Below are 20,609 nucleotides of genomic sequence, written 5' to 3'. Positions count from 1 at the left end.
CCCTGGGAATGGAGTTAACACACAGTTGTGATCAACCGTGTGGTTGCTGGCATAAAACCCAGGTTCTCTGAAAGAGCAGTCAGTTAACCACTGAGCCATCTGTCCAGCCCTAGCACTTACGTTTCTGAGAGCAGGAGTCACTTCCTAGTCCTTCTTCCCAACAAAACATACCTTTGGGTTTCAAAGATAACGTAATGGGCATTCTAAAAGTGTTTTCTAACACCGGACTCTAGTCTAAGCATTGAAGAGAAGGTGGTGACTATAGTTGATGTAACTAACATGGCAGGTAGTGGACAGTTAACGATTGGGGATACAGGGAGATCACTCAGCAGTGCAAATATGAGGACCCAGGTTCCTGAGTTTGAATCCCTTTACCCATGCTAAACAGTGTGATGACAGCACATGTCTGTTACCCCAGCAGTGTTCCACCCATGGGGTAAGTGCGGAGAGTTGTACCCTAGAGCTCGATAGTCATTTAGCTTTGCTAATCTATGAGCTCCAGGCCCAGTGCTAGATAACGTAATGGGCATTCTAAAATGCTAGAGACCTGTCTCAATATAAGGTGTAGAATGGTTGAGGAGTAAACCCATCACACACATACTTGCATGCAGACGTGTGCATATGCACAGACACATACTTACCACACAGACTAGTTGGAAGGAGTATGGGACAGGAGGGATAGGGTGCTAGGTGAGACCATGTTTTGGAAGCTGGGTATTCTGGGAACCTGTTTGAGCTGGAGATCTGAAGCTCTTTATACTTGGGAGATACTTACCAGGGGGTAGCTGCTCAAAACTGGTGCCTGGTAATTGGGTTTACTATCAGGGAGATGCCGAGCCCTGAGGTGATAGACTCACTGGCTGTTGGTGCTCCTGGCTACATCCTCCTGAGGGGGACATCTCTTTGGTCCCACCGCTTCCCTCTGTACCTTAGGACTTCTGTCAGCTCTAAGTTCCTTATTTTGCAAAAGCTCTTGCTTCCTTGACTGATCCTGGTTCCTTCTTTGTTTCTCAGTTGGAGACGTTCTTTACATTCTTTACCCCAAGTGCCAGGGAGGCCTCCCACCTTCTCCCTCTCTGCCTCTCCAGCCCGTCTACGTCTTTAAAGTTGAGCTCTGCCCTCTGCCCTCATGACTGACCCTCACATCCATCGAAGCCATCTCTGTCTATTTTTTTCTTCATCTGGATGAACTTAGAACTCATGTTGCTGGCCCTGACCATATTCTTTCTGGGCACTGGTTCCTGTCATTTAAGCTTCATTTCGGCAAATCTCACAGATTCCCTTACTCCCATAGTTCTGACCCATCTCCCCTCCCCAGTCTCTTTTTCCTGCCTTCTTTCCTGCCTTAGAGGAACCAGGCTTTGGTCCTCACTCATCCTTTGGTTCTCTCTGGCCTCCCCTTGGCAACCAGGCTCACCTGTTTGCTGTGTGGTTTTTCCAGGGCTGCCAAACGATGCTGGAGATGAGTGCTGTATCATTTGTCTGCAGCAGAGAGCACAGGTTCAGCCAAGGCCAACCCTCCAAACTGTGCCTCGGGAGTGTGAGCTAGCTTCTCACTGATGCCCGGATGCCCCTTGGTTCATTTTCTGGTTCCCACCACAGACCTCTAATCAAATCCGCACGAGTCCTGTCTAGCCTCTGTCTATCTGCAGAGAAGACTGAGGCCATCTGCTCCAAACTCCTCTGCTTCTTGCTCTGTACCGTCTAGTCTCTCTTTCTATTTGTTTATCCTTACTCCATCCTTGGGTAAAGGAATAAGGCTGCCTTTGCATCTATTGCATCTATTGCAGCCTATAGTTACTTTCCAGTTGTTTCCTGAAAACCACTGGCTTAGTTGGGGTTACTATTGCTGTGATGAAACACCAGACCAAAAGCAGCCTGGGTGGAAAAGGTTTATTCCTGATCACCACTGTTGTCTATGTTTGGGTTTTATTGCTATGAAGAGAAACCATGACCACGGCAACTCTTATAAAGGAAAAGCATTAATCATGGCTGGCTTACAGGTTCAGAGGTTCAGTCTGTTAATCATCAAGGCGGGAAGCAAGGCAGCATCTAGGCATGGTGCTGGGGAAGGAGCTGAGAGTTCTATGTCTTGATCCGAAGGCAGTCAGAAGATTGTTTCCTAGACAGCTAAGAGGAGAGTTTCAAAGCCCAACCCCATAGTGATATACTTCTCCAACAAGGCCCTCCAATAGTACCTAATAGTACCACTCCCTCTGCCAAGCATATTCAAACCACCACATTCCACTCCCTGGCCCCACAGGCTTGTTCAAGTGCTTGAGTCTACAGGGGCCGTACCTAGCCATAGCATAATGCAAAATACATTTAGTCCAACTTCAAAAGTCCCCATGGTCTATCACAGTCTCAACAATGTTTGTTTGTTTATTTATTTGTTAAAAATTACCTTTTGTTTTTATTTCTTTTTATATCAGTTAGTCTAACATATATATTTTTAAGGAGAATCAAAGATAAAGAAAGTGACTGTAAAAGACAACTCGAACAATAGTGTCTTGTCATGCATGGACATTAGGCGCCACTGAGGAAAGTTGTTTTGCCACTCAGTGCTACCTTCCTTATTAGCATTAATCTTAAAGGAAATGTTACAGCTTTTTATATTATTTGATTTGGTATTTAATAACCAAGTTGTGAGTACAATGACAAACACTGAAAAAAAAACTAGTAGAAATAAAAAAAAGACAATTTAAAATCAGGTTTTCTCAAAGGGTGTTATAAGTGCAACATTACCCATTAAGGATTCCTTTTAAGGCTCACAATGTTAAAGTCCAAAGTTCAAGGTCTCTTCTGAGATTCATCCAGTCACTTAACTGTAATCACCTATAAAATTAAAATACTAAAGCAGATCACATACCTCTGACATCATGAAGGATAGATATTACCATTCCAAAATTACATAGTAAGGAAATCCTGGGCAAAAGCAAGATCAAAAGCCAGGTGGGCAGACTCCAAACTCTGCATGCATCTCATGTCTAATGTCCAACTCCTTTCTGCTTTGTTGACTGCAGCACAAGTCTCTCTGGCTGGTTCCACTCCCTGTTAGCAGCTTTCTTCAGCAGATAGCCCATGGCTCTGGCATCTCCAACATCTTGGGGTCTCCAAGCCAACTTCAGCGTCACAGCTTCTTGTTCAGATGTCTGGGATCCACACATGATCTTCTAGGCCCTTCGAAAGGGCTTGGGTCACATCTCCAGCCCTGCCCTTTGTAGCACTCCAGGGTCTCCATTCCACTGCTGCTGCTATTTCTCATAGTCATCCCATGGTACTGGCATCTCCAGTTCACTATCACTCCAGTTCTGCTGCCACTAGGCGTCACCTATAGACTCTCATTGGTTCCCTTCATGGTGCTAAGCTTCAGCTTCTTTGTCTGACCCCTTCAGTTCTGGGCCGTCAACTTCAACTGAGGCTGCACCTTCACCAATGGCCTCCCCTGGCCTCTCACAGTGCCAAGCCTCAGCTGTTCTCCATGACCCCTTTATATCTTCAAAACCAGTATCACTTGGGTGATTCTTATATTTTACCAAGTCCAGCTGCAGCACAAGGTATAACCTTGTTATACAAGGTATAATCTGTGGAACACAGCTTCTTTGTAGTAAACATTTCCCATAGCCAGGCGATGGTGGCACACACCTGTAATCCCAGCACTCTGGGAGGCAGAGGCAGGCAGATTTCTGAGTTCGAGGCCAGCCTGGTCTACAGAGTGAGTTCCAGGACAGCCGGGGCTATACAGAGAAACCCTGTCTCAAAAAAACCAAATCCAAAAAACAAACCTGGTTACTCTGTAGACCAGACTGGCCTCAAACTCAGAAATCTGCCTGCCTCTGCCTCCCAAGTGCTGGGATTAAAGACGTGTTCCACTACTGCCCAGCTGATGGTGGCTTCTTAATCACTGCTAATTTCTTAGCTCCAGCTAACCAGGATTAGTTGTCCCAGTAACCCCTTCTACTCTTTACCTTAAAGCCAGAGCACATGGCTGAAGCTACCCAGTTCTGCTGCTTGTTGGGGTTGGAACATGGCCCGCTTTTCTATTACATCATCACCAACCTTCTGCTTTCCAGTGGTTTTCTTCACTGCCTAAGCCACATTCTTTACCAAAATGTCACAAGAACAGTTTCTAGGCTGCATACTAAAATTCTTTTCTGGAACCTCTAGAGCCAGGTTTCCACAGTTCAAATTATCCTCAGCACCCATGTCTTCCATATTCCTCCTAGGATGGTTCATAAAGCCCCACTTAAAGCCTTCCACTGCTTCCCAAATCCAAAATCCCCAAATCTACATTCCTCCAGACAAAATCATGGTCAGGCCTATCACAGCAATAGTACCCAGTCTCTGGTACTAACTTCTGTCTTAGTTTGGGTTTCTTTGCTGTGAAGAGACACCATTACCAAGGCAACTCTTATAAAGGAAAACGTTTAATTGGGGCTGGCTTACAGGTTCAGAGGTTCAGTCTGTTATCAAGGGAGGAATCATGGCAGCATCCAGGCAGACGTGGTGTTAGAGAAGGTGCTGAGCGTTCTACATCTTGATCCGAAGGCAGTCAGGAGAAGACTGTTTCCCAGGCAGCTAGATGGATGGTCTGAAAGCCCATTCCCACAGATACACACTTCCTCCAACAAGGCCACACCTTCTAATCGCACCACTCCCTGGGCCAAGCATATTCAAACCACCACATAAGGGTTACTGTTGCTGAGATGAAACACCAGACCAAAAGCAACCTGGAGAGGAAAGGGGTTATTATTCCCATATAACAATTCATTATCCAAAGTGTTCGGTTACATACAGGGCAGGAACCTGGAGGGGAGCTGATGCAGAGGTCATGGGAGAGTGCTGCTTACTGGCTTGCTCTCATGGCTTGCTTAGCCTGCTTCTTATAGAACCCAGGACCACCTGCCAAGGGGTAGTACCACTCACAGTGGGCTGGACCCTCCCTGATTGATCACTAATTAAGAAAATACCTTACAGCCAGATCTTATGGAGGCATTTTCTCAGTTGAGGCTCTCTCCTCTCTGATGACTTGCTTGTGTCAAGTGGACGTAAACCTTGTCAGTGCAACCACGTTCGGAGGCGCTCTGTGCTCAGCATCCTTTGACCCCCCCACCCCATCCCCCAGCCTCGCTTCAGCCAAGCTCATCTCTAGCAGCCTCAGGTGGATGATGCTTTTCCTGGAGCTGGGATCAGTTCTCAACCCTGGTCCTGGTTCTGACCCATCTGGTGGCCTTCAGGTAGCCAATCTCTTCTCTCTTGGCTTTAGTTTCCTCAATGGTAAAGTGAAGATTGGGTCCCAAGCCTAAGAACTCTCAGTCTTCATGGCCAGGGACTAGTGGGCAGGTGTATCTGCTCCAGGGTCTCCTTCAGCTAGGAAGCCATCATTTTCGTCTTTAGTACCAAGGGCTTGTTGGCCTACCATCAAGTCCTAGTCCTCGGGGGACCCCTTGATAACCTTTAAGCTTCCTGGAAAGCTTTGGATGTGACTGTTATGAAAGACTTTGCCATGAAGCCCGGCTGACCTGGCTGGCAGGCCTTCCCATAATTGTGCCCTGCTGCCTCAGAACAGGAGAGATGTTCACAGCAGGTCCCAGGTGTGCTGCGCAGACTAGACATCTATCTATAGGTGTCTTGGCTCTGCTGGTCCTGAAGATGTTTCAGCACCTTGCTCTACAGACATGAGAGACTTCCTGTAAGGCAAGTGTGGGATCCCCATCTGCTTTCAAGTCCAGGGATGTGAGAGATGTGCTGCTGCCTCCAGGGTCCTTCCTTTCACCCCCATCTTTGCTTTCTCTGCCGATTCTGTCATAGACTGGTTCTGATGGTGCCAGTCGCCAGCCGGGCTATTCTGTTGCCCCCTCGCCGCCCCCCTCCCCCCCCACCTCACACTCCACTTTGATTTCCGGATGTCCCTTCACATCATCTCCACAGACCCACTCACAGCTCTTCAAATATGTCCGAACTCCCTGAATGTTTTTCCTCTGTGTAAGCCTTGGGGCTCACTTGCCTTTGCTGAAGCCTTATTACACATCCTTGGGTTTTGTATTTGTAGATATAAACAAATCGTGCTAGGGACATGGCCCAGCAGTGAAGAACACTTTCTGCTCTTTCAGAGGACCAGGGTTTGGTCCCAGCACCCACATGGCGGTGTGGATCACCACTGCTTGTAACTTAGAAGATTCAGTGTCCTCTTCTGGTTTATGGTACACCACAGACACCTCATGTGGTGCTCATAATACATTCAGGCACTCACTATGCATATAAAAGAAATAAAGGCACCTTAAAAAGTTAAATAAATCTTTCTGACTATATCCTAAGACTTATGACTGCCTGTTCTTTACTTGGGAGCAGGCACCTACCCTCTAGCAACCATCATAGGAGAGGCACCTATTTCTCTTCATCTGATGGAAAGCCTTTAGACCTTGGAAAATCATTTAGTAGTACAACTAAAGCTCCATTTCATGTATACATTTGTATGTTCCTGCCCTTGTACACTGTACTCTTGAGTTTTACTCTTCTTTTTTAAAAGATTTGTTTATTTACTTTATGTATATGAGTACATTGTAGCTGTACAGATGGTTGTGAGCTATCATGTGGTTGCTGGGAATTGAACTCAGGACCTCTCCTCACTCTGGCCCCACTAGCTCCAGCCCAAAGATTTATTTATTATTATTATATGTAAGCACTTGTAGCTGTCTTTAGAAACACCAGAAGAGGGCATCAGATCTCATGGATGGTTGTGAGCCACCATGTGGTTGCTGGGATTTGAACTCAGGACCTTCAGAAAAGCCGTCAGTGCTCTTAATCGCTGAGCCATCTCACCAGCCCTGGGCTTTACTCTTTCTTGTCTGTAAAGTGTGTGTGTGTTCGGGGAGAGGGGAGGGAGGAGGATAACTATAATAGATACAGAGCGGAGGAGAAAAGGGTCAATCTTCTGGAACATGGTTGTGAGTATCTGTTTCATATTACAGAAGCAAAATAACTGATGCAGGGTACTTTATAAAGAAAGCAGGTATATTTACCCCATAGTATTAGACACTGAAAGTCCAATATGGGGTGGACAGAGTCCTATATGGATGGCTTTTGAGAGGGGTCATAGTACATTAGGAAAACAGAAATTGGAAGTGTTTGGGTACAGAAGAGGCCAAGTGTATAGGGTGGTCTTGCTGCACAGAATTGATTCAGTACCCAGAACTTAACCTGGTGAAGGTGGGACTCTGTAACCTAATTTTTAACCAGGCCCTACCCCATCCCTTAAAGGTTCCAGTGCTTCAGTACCACTACCATGGGGACCAAGCTTCTAGTACAGAAGTCTTGGGAACCAGCTTGCCTCAGACCATAGCAGTCTTTTCCCTCCAGCAGAGCAGGGTCGGGGTGGGACACCAAGCCATCAAAGTGAGAAGATGCAGCTCACTGGAAGTCACACACCTGTCATGTCTGTGGGGGAATGCTCAGCAGTTAGACAGCCCTTTAGAGAGTCTGCCGAGGTAGATAACTGCTGGGTATTACTGCTATTCACAGGGTCTAGGAGATGTTCAGATGCTATGGGAGGTATTTGGGGGAAGGAAGGAGCAACAGATGGGGCATTAGGAAGGAGTGATTCATTGGTGAGGGCTTATTGCCCCACATTAGAGGCTCCTCTGAGTACCCACATCCCCACACAGCCTCTGACATGAGCATCCAAAGGGTGTGGTGGTAGGGCTTTGGCACAGTTCTGTGTACACCAAGCTTGTATCTCCAGCTCCTTGAAAAGAGCCAAGCCTGGTTTCCATGGTACCCTGCCCAACCCTGAAGCAACTGTCAAATCCTGTTGGCATCACCTATTTTTAGCAGTTGGTGCTGGGACCTCCTGTTTCCCTGTTCTGTGTCCTAAAGGCAGGCCACCCAGGGACCCACTCTGCAGATAGATCCGTACTTGGGATCAACTTAGAGCAGAGCTTGGGAGTGAGTTTATATAACAAAGCTTTCTGCAGAGAGCTGGGACCTTTGGCCTGAAACCTCACTCTCCAGGCCTTTGTGCTACCTGGTCACGGGAGCTGCTATTGACTGAGTTCCCCTCTGAACTAGCATTCAACCAAAGGCTTGCACGACTTCTGCTCAGCATTCATCACCCATCTGCAAAGCTGGCACAAAGCAGATCATCTTACAGGGGGATTAATCTAAGACTCAGAGAAATTGGAAACTTTGTACACAATAAAGTAAGGACAAAGTCGGGATCCAAAATTTGATCTTATTCCAAAGTCTGGTACTTTCCATTGGACTATATGAGTGTTTGCTCTATACACAGTAAACACACACACACACACACACACACACACACACACACACACACACGCACACGGAACATTTGCCAAACTTGACTTAGGGCATACCAGGGCCAAGCTCTTTGGCTGCAGACATGAGCTAGCTAGACACTGTGTTTTGATGAAGGAGGCAGACATTTGCATGGAGTGAGTACAGTGTGGTCAGTCCTTCAGCAGAGGGTGGCCAGGCTCACAGAGGAGGGAGTACTTGAGTGTCAGAGGGGGGTTGGGGGTGGGAGGGGTATGAATGGTCATTGATGTGTCAACAGAATAGGAGAGGCAGGGAGGGAAAGCAGGGCTTTAGGGCAGAACTTTTAACAAAAGTCTTCATAGAAGACATCTCCTTCCCTTACAAAGGTCAGGTGTTGTGTGTGGCCTGGAGTCCCCTTCACTGACCCCTTCCCAACAGGAACAGAGTTTTTATGGCAGTCCATTTTACAGCATGAGATTAGAGGAAGATGATTCTGTCCTTTCCTTCCAGCCAGGCCATGTGTTGTTTTTCCCGTTCTTTACGGCTTTGAATCTGGCAGGTGAGAGTCAGGGCTGTGCAGCAGACTTAACACAGTTGTGGTGACTGCGGAGATCCTGCAGTGCCCCTGCCTTCCTGCTGGCCACATCTCGGAAGGTCATTGCCTGCACCTGCGCCTCATGCTATTTCAGATGTGATTGTAAGAGAAAGGAGCAGGGCTGGCCGGAGCCCCCGGGGTAAAGAACCTGCCTGACACGTACAAGGGTTTGAGTCCTAACATTTACGAAAAAGAAAGAAGAAACAGTCATGTATATATAAATGTGGTCTGTGGCTATCTGTGTAGCTGTTGCAGACAATTATTAATTCTATAGACATAGTAGGGGCAAGCCCGTGGTGAGAAAGACTTGTGGCCACACAGCAGAAGGTTGCAAAGCAGGGAAGGAGTCCTGGTCTTCTGGTGGTAGGACAGAGAAGTGTCATGTGGTCTGAGGAAGTACAGCAGGCCTCCGGGAGCCCATCTGTGAATCTCAGCCACGGTGAGGGGGCAGGTAAACACGTGATCAGTGCTTAATTCAAAGCTGTTGTGGGGGAGACTTAGGCTAATCTCCAAGGAAACCTCCAGTCATGGCTGTGAGTTTTATTGGCTCCATTCTGGATGAAGAGGAAGGATGACCCCTCCCCCCCCCCCCCCCCCCCGCATGTAGGTAGAGGTGATGCTTGGCATCATTTTGGGTTGTGATGGGCCTTAGGTTGGGGACACTGACACTTAACAACAGTGAGTTTGAATCCCAACACAGCCTTTTCACAACTCTTCCTATCCCAGACCTGAATCCCAAGTGTTCTTTCTTTCCCTTATTCCCGTGGTTATGAGCTCCTCTTCAGATCCCTTCTGGCTCTAAATTCAAGGCAGAGTAGATATTCCTTTTAAGCCTAGGAAATTTCTAGGTAGTAGACCTTGAGTCTTACAACTTAGCCTTTGTAGCGAGGGCTCCATGGACAGAGATTTTAAGGCTCGCTTTAAGCTCTGAGCTTCAGTGCTCCCCTTGAGGACTCGGGCCATTCAGTTCTACAGCCAGTCTGTGCCAGTCGTGCTTCCAGAACTGATGTTCTGGTAGAACAGATGGGCTCTGCCAGGATCACAGCCCACATCTTGATCTATGGAAAGGGCTTTGCCAGATGGACTAGGATGACAGATTCAGACAAGAAATCACCTTGCCAACATCCACGAGAGAGCCCAGTTCAGTGCCTTGCCATTTGAACTCCAAGTATGCATCAGTCTGCCTGCGGTGATGGTTGAATGGTCCGAGAAGGAGCTTAGGGGCTGAATGCCATGGCCTTCCCTGACGGATGGTCTGCTTTATTCAGCTAAGATGCAGGTGAACATGTCAGACAGGTCTTGCTACTGCCGGATACAGCTCTCAAAGATTTTCATGACATGGAATTTTCTAAATGCCAGGTCTTTTGTTGCTATGGTGCTCCAGTCACAGGGAGGGGAATTCTTGTAGGATGCAGGACCGGTGATCAACACCTGCTATGCCTTTGCAGCTGTGAAGAAAGACAGGTCATTTTTGAGCCAGTTGGACACAAGATAAGCTTTATCATCTTTGCTTCAGGATCAACTCTGATGGAGCCACCAACCCTTGTTCTGAAAAACCCTATGGGTTAGGGAGCTTAGAATACTGATTTCACTTTGACACTTTTCTTAGCTTCAGTCTGTGGATTCTGTCTTGGCAAGCCCCGCTGTAGATGCAAAGGATGAAGCCTCCATGAAGATAGATAAAGGGAACCCCATTAGCCCTAGGGCGGAGCTGGCTGCTGCCTGTCTGAGCATCTGGCAACCGTCTACGCTTACATTATCCCCATGTGTGGACATTTGGCCAGCTCACCTCTTGGACTAGCCCATAAACCCTGGAATTGCTTGAGATTTTATAGAGCTCACACAGAGCTGAAGACATTTGAAGGTCCACAGGGCACCTTCCTGTAGTGGCGAGTACGGAAGAGTAAGTAGTAAGTACTGACTGGCACACTAGACGCATCTGTGAAACCGATGCTTTCAGATGGGGCCGCTGGGTCTTGTGTGGTCCCTGGGTATCAGCTTCAGTCATTTGCTTCTTCCAGCATTGTAATGTGCAGTCAGAGCCGAAACTCAGGCCAGCAAAACCATACACGAGGGGCCTGGATCGAGATGAGAGCATCACAGTAGAGGGAGAGGGAAGATGGGCTTGAACTTGATCTGCCCAGACTAATGGTAAGGAAACAGGAGAAAGAAAGGAATGGGTTCCTTTACGCTGTGGGTATCTTGAGCTCTTTAGACTAGAAGGCTGGCTGCAGGAGAACTTGATGTGCCTGGGAATGGTGCATTCATCCAGTACAGGTTTGGTCATAGACATTAGCATGGAGCTTGGCAGGAACATACGTATGCTTCTATTCTCTCTGTCTGTCCTTCCCAAAATGAAACTTGGGGGGAGGGGGTGTCCGGGCATGGTTAAGGGCCATGGTGAGATCTAATTCTTGTCCTGCAAATTCCTAATCGAAATTGCTTGGCTCGGAGCTGAGGATGTAGGATGGGTGTTGGCATGGCTATCTAGGCTGCAGGAAGCTCTGGGCTGGGTGCTCCCCATCACACAGGCTGGGTGTGGTAGTGCGTACCTGCATTGCTAGCACTCAGGAGATGGAAGTAAGACCATCACAAGTTCATGGTCATCCTCGGCTACGTAGGGAGTCTGAGTCCGGCCTGGGATATGTGAGAGTCTGTCTCAGAACACAGAATAAACATGCCTAGTAGGCAAACAATGAATACATCCAAACAGGATAGCCCTCCCACACTAGATAACAATCTCTTTGAAATTAAAGGCTGTTCAGAAAAGTAAGAGAAAATGACATTCACGTCCCTGCCATCCCTGACCCCCCTCCAAAAAAAAAAATCCCTTACAAATATATCTGGACACATCTTGGTAGAAAATAATAATTTTCTGTAAACAGGATCCTACCTGATTTCATATCCCTACCTCAACATTGTGCTGTGGGCTCTTGTCACACCAGTAAACAGCAGCCTACGTCCTTTTAAAATAGTAATGCATTATACCAATGAGCCATTTTTGAATCCATCTTTGTTGATGGACATTTAGGTCATTGCCTATTCAGAGCTATAAACAATGCGATGTAGCATCCCAGCCACGGTGCCTTAGAGATAGGCACCCTGCTGTGCTGATCCGCTTCTGTCACCCAGCCTAGGCGGTGTGGAGATGGCGGAGGCCCACATTCTCCGCTCCTTAGCACAGTGCGCACGCTTATTGTATTCTAATTCATCCGTTATGTGCTTTTTTGTGTTTCCACACCCCCTCCTCCCACACAGTCCTCTCAGGCTTTGTGGCTAGGTATGGAGTACACTGCGCTCGCTCATTCAGCCCCACCCTTCCTCATTAGTAACATGTGCTCAGTGTAGATTGCTTCTGCAAGCCCCCGGTAGTCAGCAGAATCAGCCTCTGCTTCAGAATAGCTGGAGAGAAACCTGTTTTGCCTGCTTCATTTCAATTCTTTTTATAACAGTGAACCCCCAGTATGCATTGAGTTAGTTACAGTGATAGTGAACATGTCTATCCCCCTTTTAAAAAACAATTCACACTTTGAGTTTGGGGAGATGGCTCAGCAGTTCACAGTGCTGGCTGCCTTAGGACTTCAGTGCTCATGACCATCTGTAGCCTCAGTTCTGGGGGGGTTCACAGCCTCTTCCAGCACCAAGCACACACATGGTTCACAGATGTAAATACATGTGGAACACCCATACATATAAAATAAAACTTTCTGAAAGTCACACTTATTATTTCTAAATCCAGGAAGAACATGCTAAGTACCACACCTGGACCCTCCCACAGAAAGCAGAGGCCAACAGCCACATGGTCCCTGTCCATTAGGGTTGGTCTGAGAGACTCACCATACAGATAGCCCCTGACTCACAATAGCTCAGCTTTATGATGCTATGAAAACAATAAGCATTCAGGAGAGACCAGACTTCAGATTGTGATTTTTGACCTTTCCTGGGTTATTGATGGCTAGTGCTTTTCTGTCTTGAGATCCCAGGGATAACCACGTAATAACAGGCATAAAAGTAACTAACACTCTGTGGTCGGCTGTGTAGCCAGGCAGGACTTGCAGGCCAGAGGGATTAAATGCATCTTTAATTCACTGTGCTTTCTGTTGTGGATGGACTTATCTGGGCGATATATCTCTATAGTGTTCTTATCTGTAACTTCCTATAGAAGTTAGACTATTGAGCATGTCAACAAATTTGACATAAATGTTTATATGAGAGAAATGGCTTTGTAACCTCCTTAGGTAGATAAAACTGAAGTAGGGTTTCTGGTAACTAAGAGGAGCAGCTGAAATGTCCTCCCTGGCCACAGCTGAGCTATCTGCCTCTTCCTGTCAGTGCTGGGGTCTAGGACTATAAAAGGGTGAAGGAGGCCAGGGACTTTGTTTTCCTGGTGTCAGAGTTGAGGGTGTTAGAACCATAGGCTGATATGCAACCAGAGTTTAGCACAGAGCTTGTAATTTTAGCTAGACTAGTGGAGACTTGGAATTACTGGGGAAGATTGATCATAACACCAGGAACTCAGAATTTTTAGAAGGGACTTTGCAGATTAGTTTCTTAGAGGGTCTTAAAAGCTTTCTGACCTCTTTAAAAAAGCTTTGGGAAGCTGGTTAGTAGCAAAATACATTTACATGCACAAGAAAATTATTTGTTTTTCTACTTACATATGCATATGTATGTATGCCTCACTCATTGAGACAGGGTCTCTCAATCAAACCCAGAGCTCACTGATACTGGTACTCTCATCAGCCAGCTCACTTTGGGAATCCTTCCTCTGTCTTCCTAAACTGGAATTACAGGTGGCTACCTAACACCTAACCTGGCTTCTCTGTAGGTTCTAGGGATCCCAACTCTGATCCCTAGAGCAAACACTTTAAATGGTAATTTATTTTCATGAATGTGTATGGTGTTTTGCCTATGTACTCACTATGTGAGTACACCATCCACAGAGGTCAGAAGAGGGTGTTGGATCCCCCTGGAATTGGAGTTACAGATGCTTGTAAGTCCTGGGCTCTCAGGAAGGGCAACTAGTGTTCTGACTTGCTGAGTCATCCTTTAAGCCTCAGTGCGAGGCAAGCATTAACTACACACTGAACAATCTCTCCAACTTGAGCCAAGACTTTTTCCCATTGACTTATGTATTCACTTTACATCCCCATCACAGCCTCCTCTTCTCCTCTGAAAAGGAGGCAGTCCCTGATGTGTGCCAGCCCACCTTGGCACATCAAGTCACTGCAGGACTAGGCACAACCTCCCCCACTGAGACCAGACAGAGCAGTCCAATTACGGACTATATCACCTAGTGATGATTAGGGGAACAGGATCCACAGGCAGGCAACAGAGGCAGAGACAGCCCCTGCTTCAGTTGTTTGGGGGACCTGCATAAAGGCTGCTCATTTGCTACATATGTGGGGAGGATGAAGTAGGGTGGGGCTAGGCCCAGCCTCTGTATGCTCTTTGGTTGGTGTTGGTGGTTCGGTCTCTGGGTCCTGGTTAGTTGACTTTATTGGTCTTGTGGAGTCTCCATCTGCTCCGGGTTCCTCAGTCCTTCCCTCAGCTCATCTACAAGACTTCCTGAGTTCCATCTAATGCTTGGCTTTATGTCTTTGCATCTGTCTTGGTCAGCTGCTGGGTGGAGCCTCTTAGAAAACAGTTATGCTAGGCTCCTATCTGCAGGCGTAACAGAGTATCATTAATAGTATCAGGGATTGATTCTTGCCCATAGGATGGGTCTTATATTGGCCCAGTCATTGGTAACCAAAGACTTTTAAAAAATATTTATCTTATGTTTATATGTATGAGTGATTGCCTCCATGTATGTATGTGCACCATGTGTATTAATGTACCTGATGCCTAAGGAGTCCAGAAGAGGGCAGCAGATCTCCCCTAGAAGCTGGTGATATAGTGCTGTCATGTGGGTGCTAAGAACTGAACCTGGGTTCCTAACTGCTGGGCCAGCTCTCCAGCCTGAACAAAGGATTTTTCAGTATCCAACCTAGCAGTTTGCCCATCTCCAGGGAGGAAGTCAAGATCTGACTCGGTGTCAGGTCTTTGTGAGTACACCCAGGTTTGCAGAGGAGAGGAAATCCAGGGGTGCATACTTGGTTCCTAAAGAAATACTGTTTTTCTTTCAGCACTGGCTGGATCACTCGAAACCCATAAAGAAACAGATGAAAGGTAAGACACAGACTCCAGTCTGTTCGTGCCTTCCCCCCCCCCCCACTTTTTAAAAAAAAAAAATCTGACAGTCAACTGCTTTGTCAAGATTTTTGAGATCTTTTGATTAGTAAATAGAGCCAATGTTAAATGGGTGGTTGTTAACTTCCTGTAAACTGGCCAAAAAGTAGAGCTTTAAAATTGATTGAGTATTTCGGGTAGATATTAAAACCCACCTGTGCTCTCATTTCAAATCAGACACCCCTGCCAATGAGAACTGACTAATGTTCTATTCAGAAAGCTGTCACCTCCTTTACTCACTGCCAAGTAAGTTTCAAAGCAGATTCAGGATGGGGGTAGGAAGCAGGAAGGTTCCAGCTCATTCCTTACAGGTGTGGTAACCATGGTTTCCTAATGGTATTTATGCTTAGATCATTTGGAGATGATATCCCCTTAAACCTTCCGATGTTTTCGCGGTGTCTCTGCCCGCAGAGCACCTTGCTCCTTCTGTGTCACTAGCCTCCAGCCCACTTTGTACTTTGTGAAATGTGGATGCCACTTGGGAGTAATCCCGTCCGAGATAAAAGGGAAATGCCCGCTGTTTGTAACCCACCCAAGCAAGGTTTCCTGCCAGACGAGGTTCCCGGCTAAATCTTCCAGACAACCTACATGTTTGGTCCCATTTTTCCAGCTCCAGATAGACGGAGCTGTGAGCTTGCTGTCAGTAGGATGCGTTTCCTTTTGTCTGATGGGGACAAACATCTTTACCTTTCTTTCTCCAAATATTTAGTTGGACCTGCCTATGCTTTGCACTTTCGAGTCAAATACTATTCTTCAGAACCAAACAACCTTCGAGAGGAATTTACAAGGTAGGATATCGCAGAGAGGATTCTGTCCCGTAGCCCCTGCCTTGGCCAGTATGGGGGAATCTACTCAGTCAGGGGCTTGGTTCTCTTTTAGCTCTGATTTTCTAAGCAGAAGTTACTAGCACTTTCCTTGAGCTCTTCTGCTGTTAAAAATCCACAAGTCTGCTTAATTTGGTATTTTTTATGAGTCAGATTAGATGGATTTTCTTAGACCCTGGGAAGTGGTAGGTTCATCTTTGCCATTTTGTCTTTGTCTCCATTACCAACAACAAAAGTAGATTTTGGGAAAAGGTTTCTTAGTAAGAAATTGCCTCTTCTTTCTCCTCTTCTTATTCTTCTTCTTCCCCCTCCTCCCCCTCTTTTTTTGGGGGGGGGTGAGGTATTGCAAAACATTCTGATTATTCCAATTAGAGGAACCCCTCACCTCACATAAGCAGCTCTGTCAGCAAAGATGTTGTTAGGGCCCACTTATATCTCTTGGCCCCACTGGATATTGATATGTTGTGAGTGCCTGTGTTTACTTGTTGAATTTAAGAATCAATATAGATGAAAGGGAGAATGTAAACAGGGGTTGGGATACGGAACTTCCCTTCCATCCGTGGAATGCTTTATGGAGTTCTTGATATCCCCAGAGTGTCCTTGTCACCGATTTTTCTTGTGATATATTGTAACAGTGACTTGTACATTGATGGATGGTCTACATTTGTGGTCAGCAACTTGGAGAGGACCACCTAAGTGACATTTGAAAGTTACTTGTGCATAGGACAAGGGCCTTTGGGGGGCTTTCCCTCCAGGGTTTCTCTATGGGAACCAGAACTTTTAGCCCAATGGACACCATGCTGTGGTTGGTGTGAATATGCATGTCACTGTAGTAAGTTTGAGAAGCGTAAGTTCAGTTATAATTAAGGACCTGCTGGGAAGCAGAACCTTCTGGAATGAGATAGAACCTTCAGCCTTCCTGCTGATTTCTGGACCATCCAAAGTCTCTAGCCATTCCACAGAAAAGGGCTTCCCACATGGCTTCCAAGGTGCAACTCATTAACCAATGTCAGTATTTCTCCTTGGAGGTCTTTATCAAACATATAGCCCTTAGCTGTCACAAGAACAGGTCATTTTTAAGGTGGATATGTGAGTCAAAAACAATCAGGATTCCTGGGGACCACTCTCAAGTGTAGGATCCTGACTGGGCCTAGAGTGTAGGAGGCTTTGGTTGGTACAAAGTGGTTTGGTGGCCACATCTTCCTAAAAATAAAAGATTTGTACTTAAGACTGATACATCTATTTTTAACTCAGCCCTCCTTATGGTTTTTGACTCTTTTCTCCTTGTTTCTTATTATACCTGTAAATTTTTTTGTAGTGTAATTCTAGGTGTGTGGTGTGTGTGTGTGTGTGTGTGTGTGTGTATTTTGCATGGTTTGCATGAGTGTTTATTTGTTTTAAAAACAGTCAGCAGTTAAACTGCACCAGGAAGAAAAGTGTCAAGTAGTTTCTAGCAGACTCTAAAGTCTGTTGCAGACTTTGCAGACTTTTTGAAAAGTCCTCGGATCTGCTAGGTTTCACCGGCCAGGTGCCAGCTCAGTGGTTCTGCCCAGCCCATTTTCTTGGATGCACTGCATGCCTGTGCAGAGTTCTCCATGCCTGTTGGGCTAGACTCTCCTGCACCAAAGCCATCCTGCAAGTCACATCAGACCACATCTGTGCTCCATCCTACAAGTATCTTGCAAACTCCCCGTGTGCAGTCCCACACCAGGGATACCTTTCCACAGGCTCAGAAGGAGGCTCCCTCCCTCCTCATTCGCTTTGGAGTCCCTTTTGACAGTGCAGAAATCCAGGGCACGTGCAGGGGTATTTGTGATGGGCGGCTGGGGATTGGAGGCGGCTGGGTTCCCCTCTGTTGACTTTTGTATATGTTTGTCAGGTACCTGTTTGTTTTGCAACTCAGGCATGACATTCTTTCTGGAAAGTAAGTATGGTTTTGTTCTAACTCTTACCCCTGCAGAGAGCATAGTGTACGTCAGCAACGCACTGTTTTAATTCTTTCGCCCTTGGCCCCTTTACCAAACTCAAACGGTGCACCAGGCTCTGTGAAGTGAGTTGGATACTTGCGCTGCTGCCATCTTCCCCCCGTTTTACAGCGATCCCTTCATGACTTGGAGCATCTCCAAGTACACTGAGGATCTTGAGTGATGTGTATTTGGGAACTAACTGCCTTCTCCCCGCCACATCACTGCCTGTTCACCCTGGCTTCTGTTGAACATGCAAGCAGCACACACCGTCAGCATGTATACATGTGCAAGTGTTTGTGCACTTTACGGTCTCACTCATCATCGTCACACTACAGCCTTGTGAAGAGGTCCTTGTGTGACATGCAAGCCAGAGCTGTGGATTTGTCCCCTCACTGAAATGCTATTTACACCCAGGGCGTTAGGCTTGTAGTGAGTGTGGGTGGTTTTGAGGGGGCATGAGTAGAGAAAGAAGGCTGACAGAATGCTCAGCAGCCAAGCCTAAAGATCTGAGTTAATCCCTGGGACCTGAAAGTTGTACTCTGACCTCTGTACATGTGCTGTGGCATAGGCATGTCCCCATCCCCACCCCACGCCAACACACACACACATACACACACACACACACACACACACACACACACACACACACCATCTATATCTATATCTATGTGAATAAATAAATGTAAAGAAATTAGCTTTTATCATCTTCCAGCAAGAGCTATTAAATATTTTCTATTACATTAAAAAAAATTAGAGACAAACCTGAGGCTATATTAAGACTAAGAAGCAGTGCCTGATGTCACCAACAGGAATATGTTCTGATTTTAAATGTGAACTGAAGGAAATGTAATGGATAATTTCTGCCAGTTGTGGTGACCCACTCCTGGAATTGCAGAGCTAGGGAAACAGAGACAGGAGGGTCTTAGTGAGTCTGAGACTAGTCACCTAGTGACTAGTGAGTTCTAGGCCAGCCAAAGCTACAGGGCAAGACCCCGTCTCACACAACAAAACCAAATATAAATTGATTATATAAATACATCAAATTTGAATTAAAATGTAGTTTCTGCATTTGTAAATTCTTCGTACAAAGTACACGCTGAAAATTTCAGTTGCAAGCCGGGCGGTGGTGGTGCATGCCTATAATCCCAGCACTCTGGGAGGCAGAGGCAGGCGGATTTCTGAGTTCGAGGCCATCCTGGTCTACAGAGTGAGTTCCAGGACAGCCAGGACTATACAGGGAAACCCTGTCTAGAAAAAACCAAATCAAATAAAAAACCAAACCAAACCAAACAAACAAACAAACAAAAACCCAAAAAAGCTCTTGCAGAGAGGTAATAGAATGAGCAGACTGTGCAGTGTCTACGTTGGCCTTACTCAGTCGTGCTATACAGTTTCTGGCTGGTGTGTGCTGAGTGTGTGTACATTTTGGTCTCTGTCCATTCTGCACTCATCATACTAAAGGCCTCGTAACTCTAGAACTTGTCTTCAGTGTGTAAATACATTGACGGTGGTATTCCATCTGTGTCTAGTGCTTCGCAGTTTGTCCTCACCCCCACCCAGCTAGTTTGTGTGTAACTGCAACAGTGTCCTGAGCCCAGCCCTGCCTCCTATCATCTGGAAGGCCTTGGGTGGGATGCAGAAGGCTCACTCTCTCATCCGGAAAAAGAAATGCGGAGAGGGGCACTGGCTTCACCCGAGAGTTTGAGTAAAATCACTGTGCTTGCAGTAATACTCTTCAGTAGTTCTGCCTCAGCTGGGCCTGGTAGATACTGAGTCCATCTAGAGGTCTTGGAAGTTGTCTGTACAGTGCTGGTGTGTTTGTTTTTGCCACCAGGACTCTGTTTTAAGGACGATTAAAGGCAGCTTGAAGAGACAAATGACTGTATGGAGAGAAAATAAACTTAGGGCAACAATACAAAGAAAGGTTTTCACTGTTAACTGAGCATTCTAAGTTCTTTCCATATACATTGGAAGCGTCTGCATGGTTGATGGGGTGTATACTTGGATATATATGTTGAGAACTGCCATGTTTGTGTTTTTTAATGTAGACACTAAAAATATAAAGGACTGGCATCAGAAGCTGTATTTAGCTAATGCTGACTTTTCCAGGATGTTTTTTATTGGCATGTGTTACATGATTATAACTGTAACCTTCCTATATTTGATATTAATTTCTTTTTTTTTTCCCCTTCAAGACTGAAGTGCCCCTATGAAACGGCCGTGGAACTAGCCGCCCTCTGTCTGCAAGGTACACTCCTCCTTCGTGACACTTAGCATCTTGAAGTTATTGCTTTCATTTTCGTCAGTGAGAATGTGCTGTGTGCCAGGTCCGGTGCCCCTCTTTCTCCCAGGATGTAAAGCACAAGATGTGGTCTCAGTCCCCAGGAGCTCGCAGCCTTCTGAGGAAAGCACACAGATTATGACAGTTCCCCAGCAGCAGAGATCCACAAGGGACTCGGGAGAGGGAGGACCATGGGGCAAGTGGGGAGGACAAGGATGACTTGAAGCACCAAGGTGAAAGCACAGAGAGGAGCGGAGATGCAGCTCTTGCTTGGAATGGGGTCTTGCTCGGCCTTGGGGTTCCATGCCCAAGGACATTCCACATTCCACACCTCACGTGTGGGTGTGGGGTTGTTTAATAAGGGGCTGGTAGAGATATAACTCCCCAGTATTCAAGAGGTGGTGGTAGGAGAATCACAAATTCAAAGTCATCCTTAA

The 20,609-nt window shown here is 46.4% G+C and overlaps 1 protein-coding gene across 3 annotated transcripts in view; it reads left to right on the top strand.

Moving 5' to 3' along the window:
- Positions 1-20,609, top strand: part of Epb41l4b (erythrocyte membrane protein band 4.1 like 4B) — a 160,146-nt gene that overhangs the window by 46,407 nt on the left and 93,130 nt on the right. For all 3 annotated transcript variants that reach the window (XM_052176524.1, XM_052176526.1, XM_052176525.1), the window contains exons 3-6: positions 14,998-15,040; positions 15,810-15,888; positions 17,804-17,848; positions 20,087-20,139. In XM_052176524.1, coding sequence (XP_052032484.1) covers positions 14,998-15,040; positions 15,810-15,888; positions 17,804-17,848; positions 20,087-20,139 — 220 coding nt within the window. The remainder of the gene's footprint in view (positions 1-14,997; positions 15,041-15,809; positions 15,889-17,803; positions 17,849-20,086; positions 20,140-20,609) is intronic.

The sequence above is a fragment of the Apodemus sylvaticus genome, chromosome 3 (assembly GCF_947179515.1).
Source record: "Apodemus sylvaticus chromosome 3, mApoSyl1.1, whole genome shotgun sequence".
Classification (NCBI taxonomy): domain Eukaryota; kingdom Metazoa; phylum Chordata; class Mammalia; order Rodentia; family Muridae; genus Apodemus; species Apodemus sylvaticus.
The sequence above is the reverse complement of the archived record's forward strand: the minus strand, read 5'-3'. Positions and strand labels throughout refer to the sequence as shown.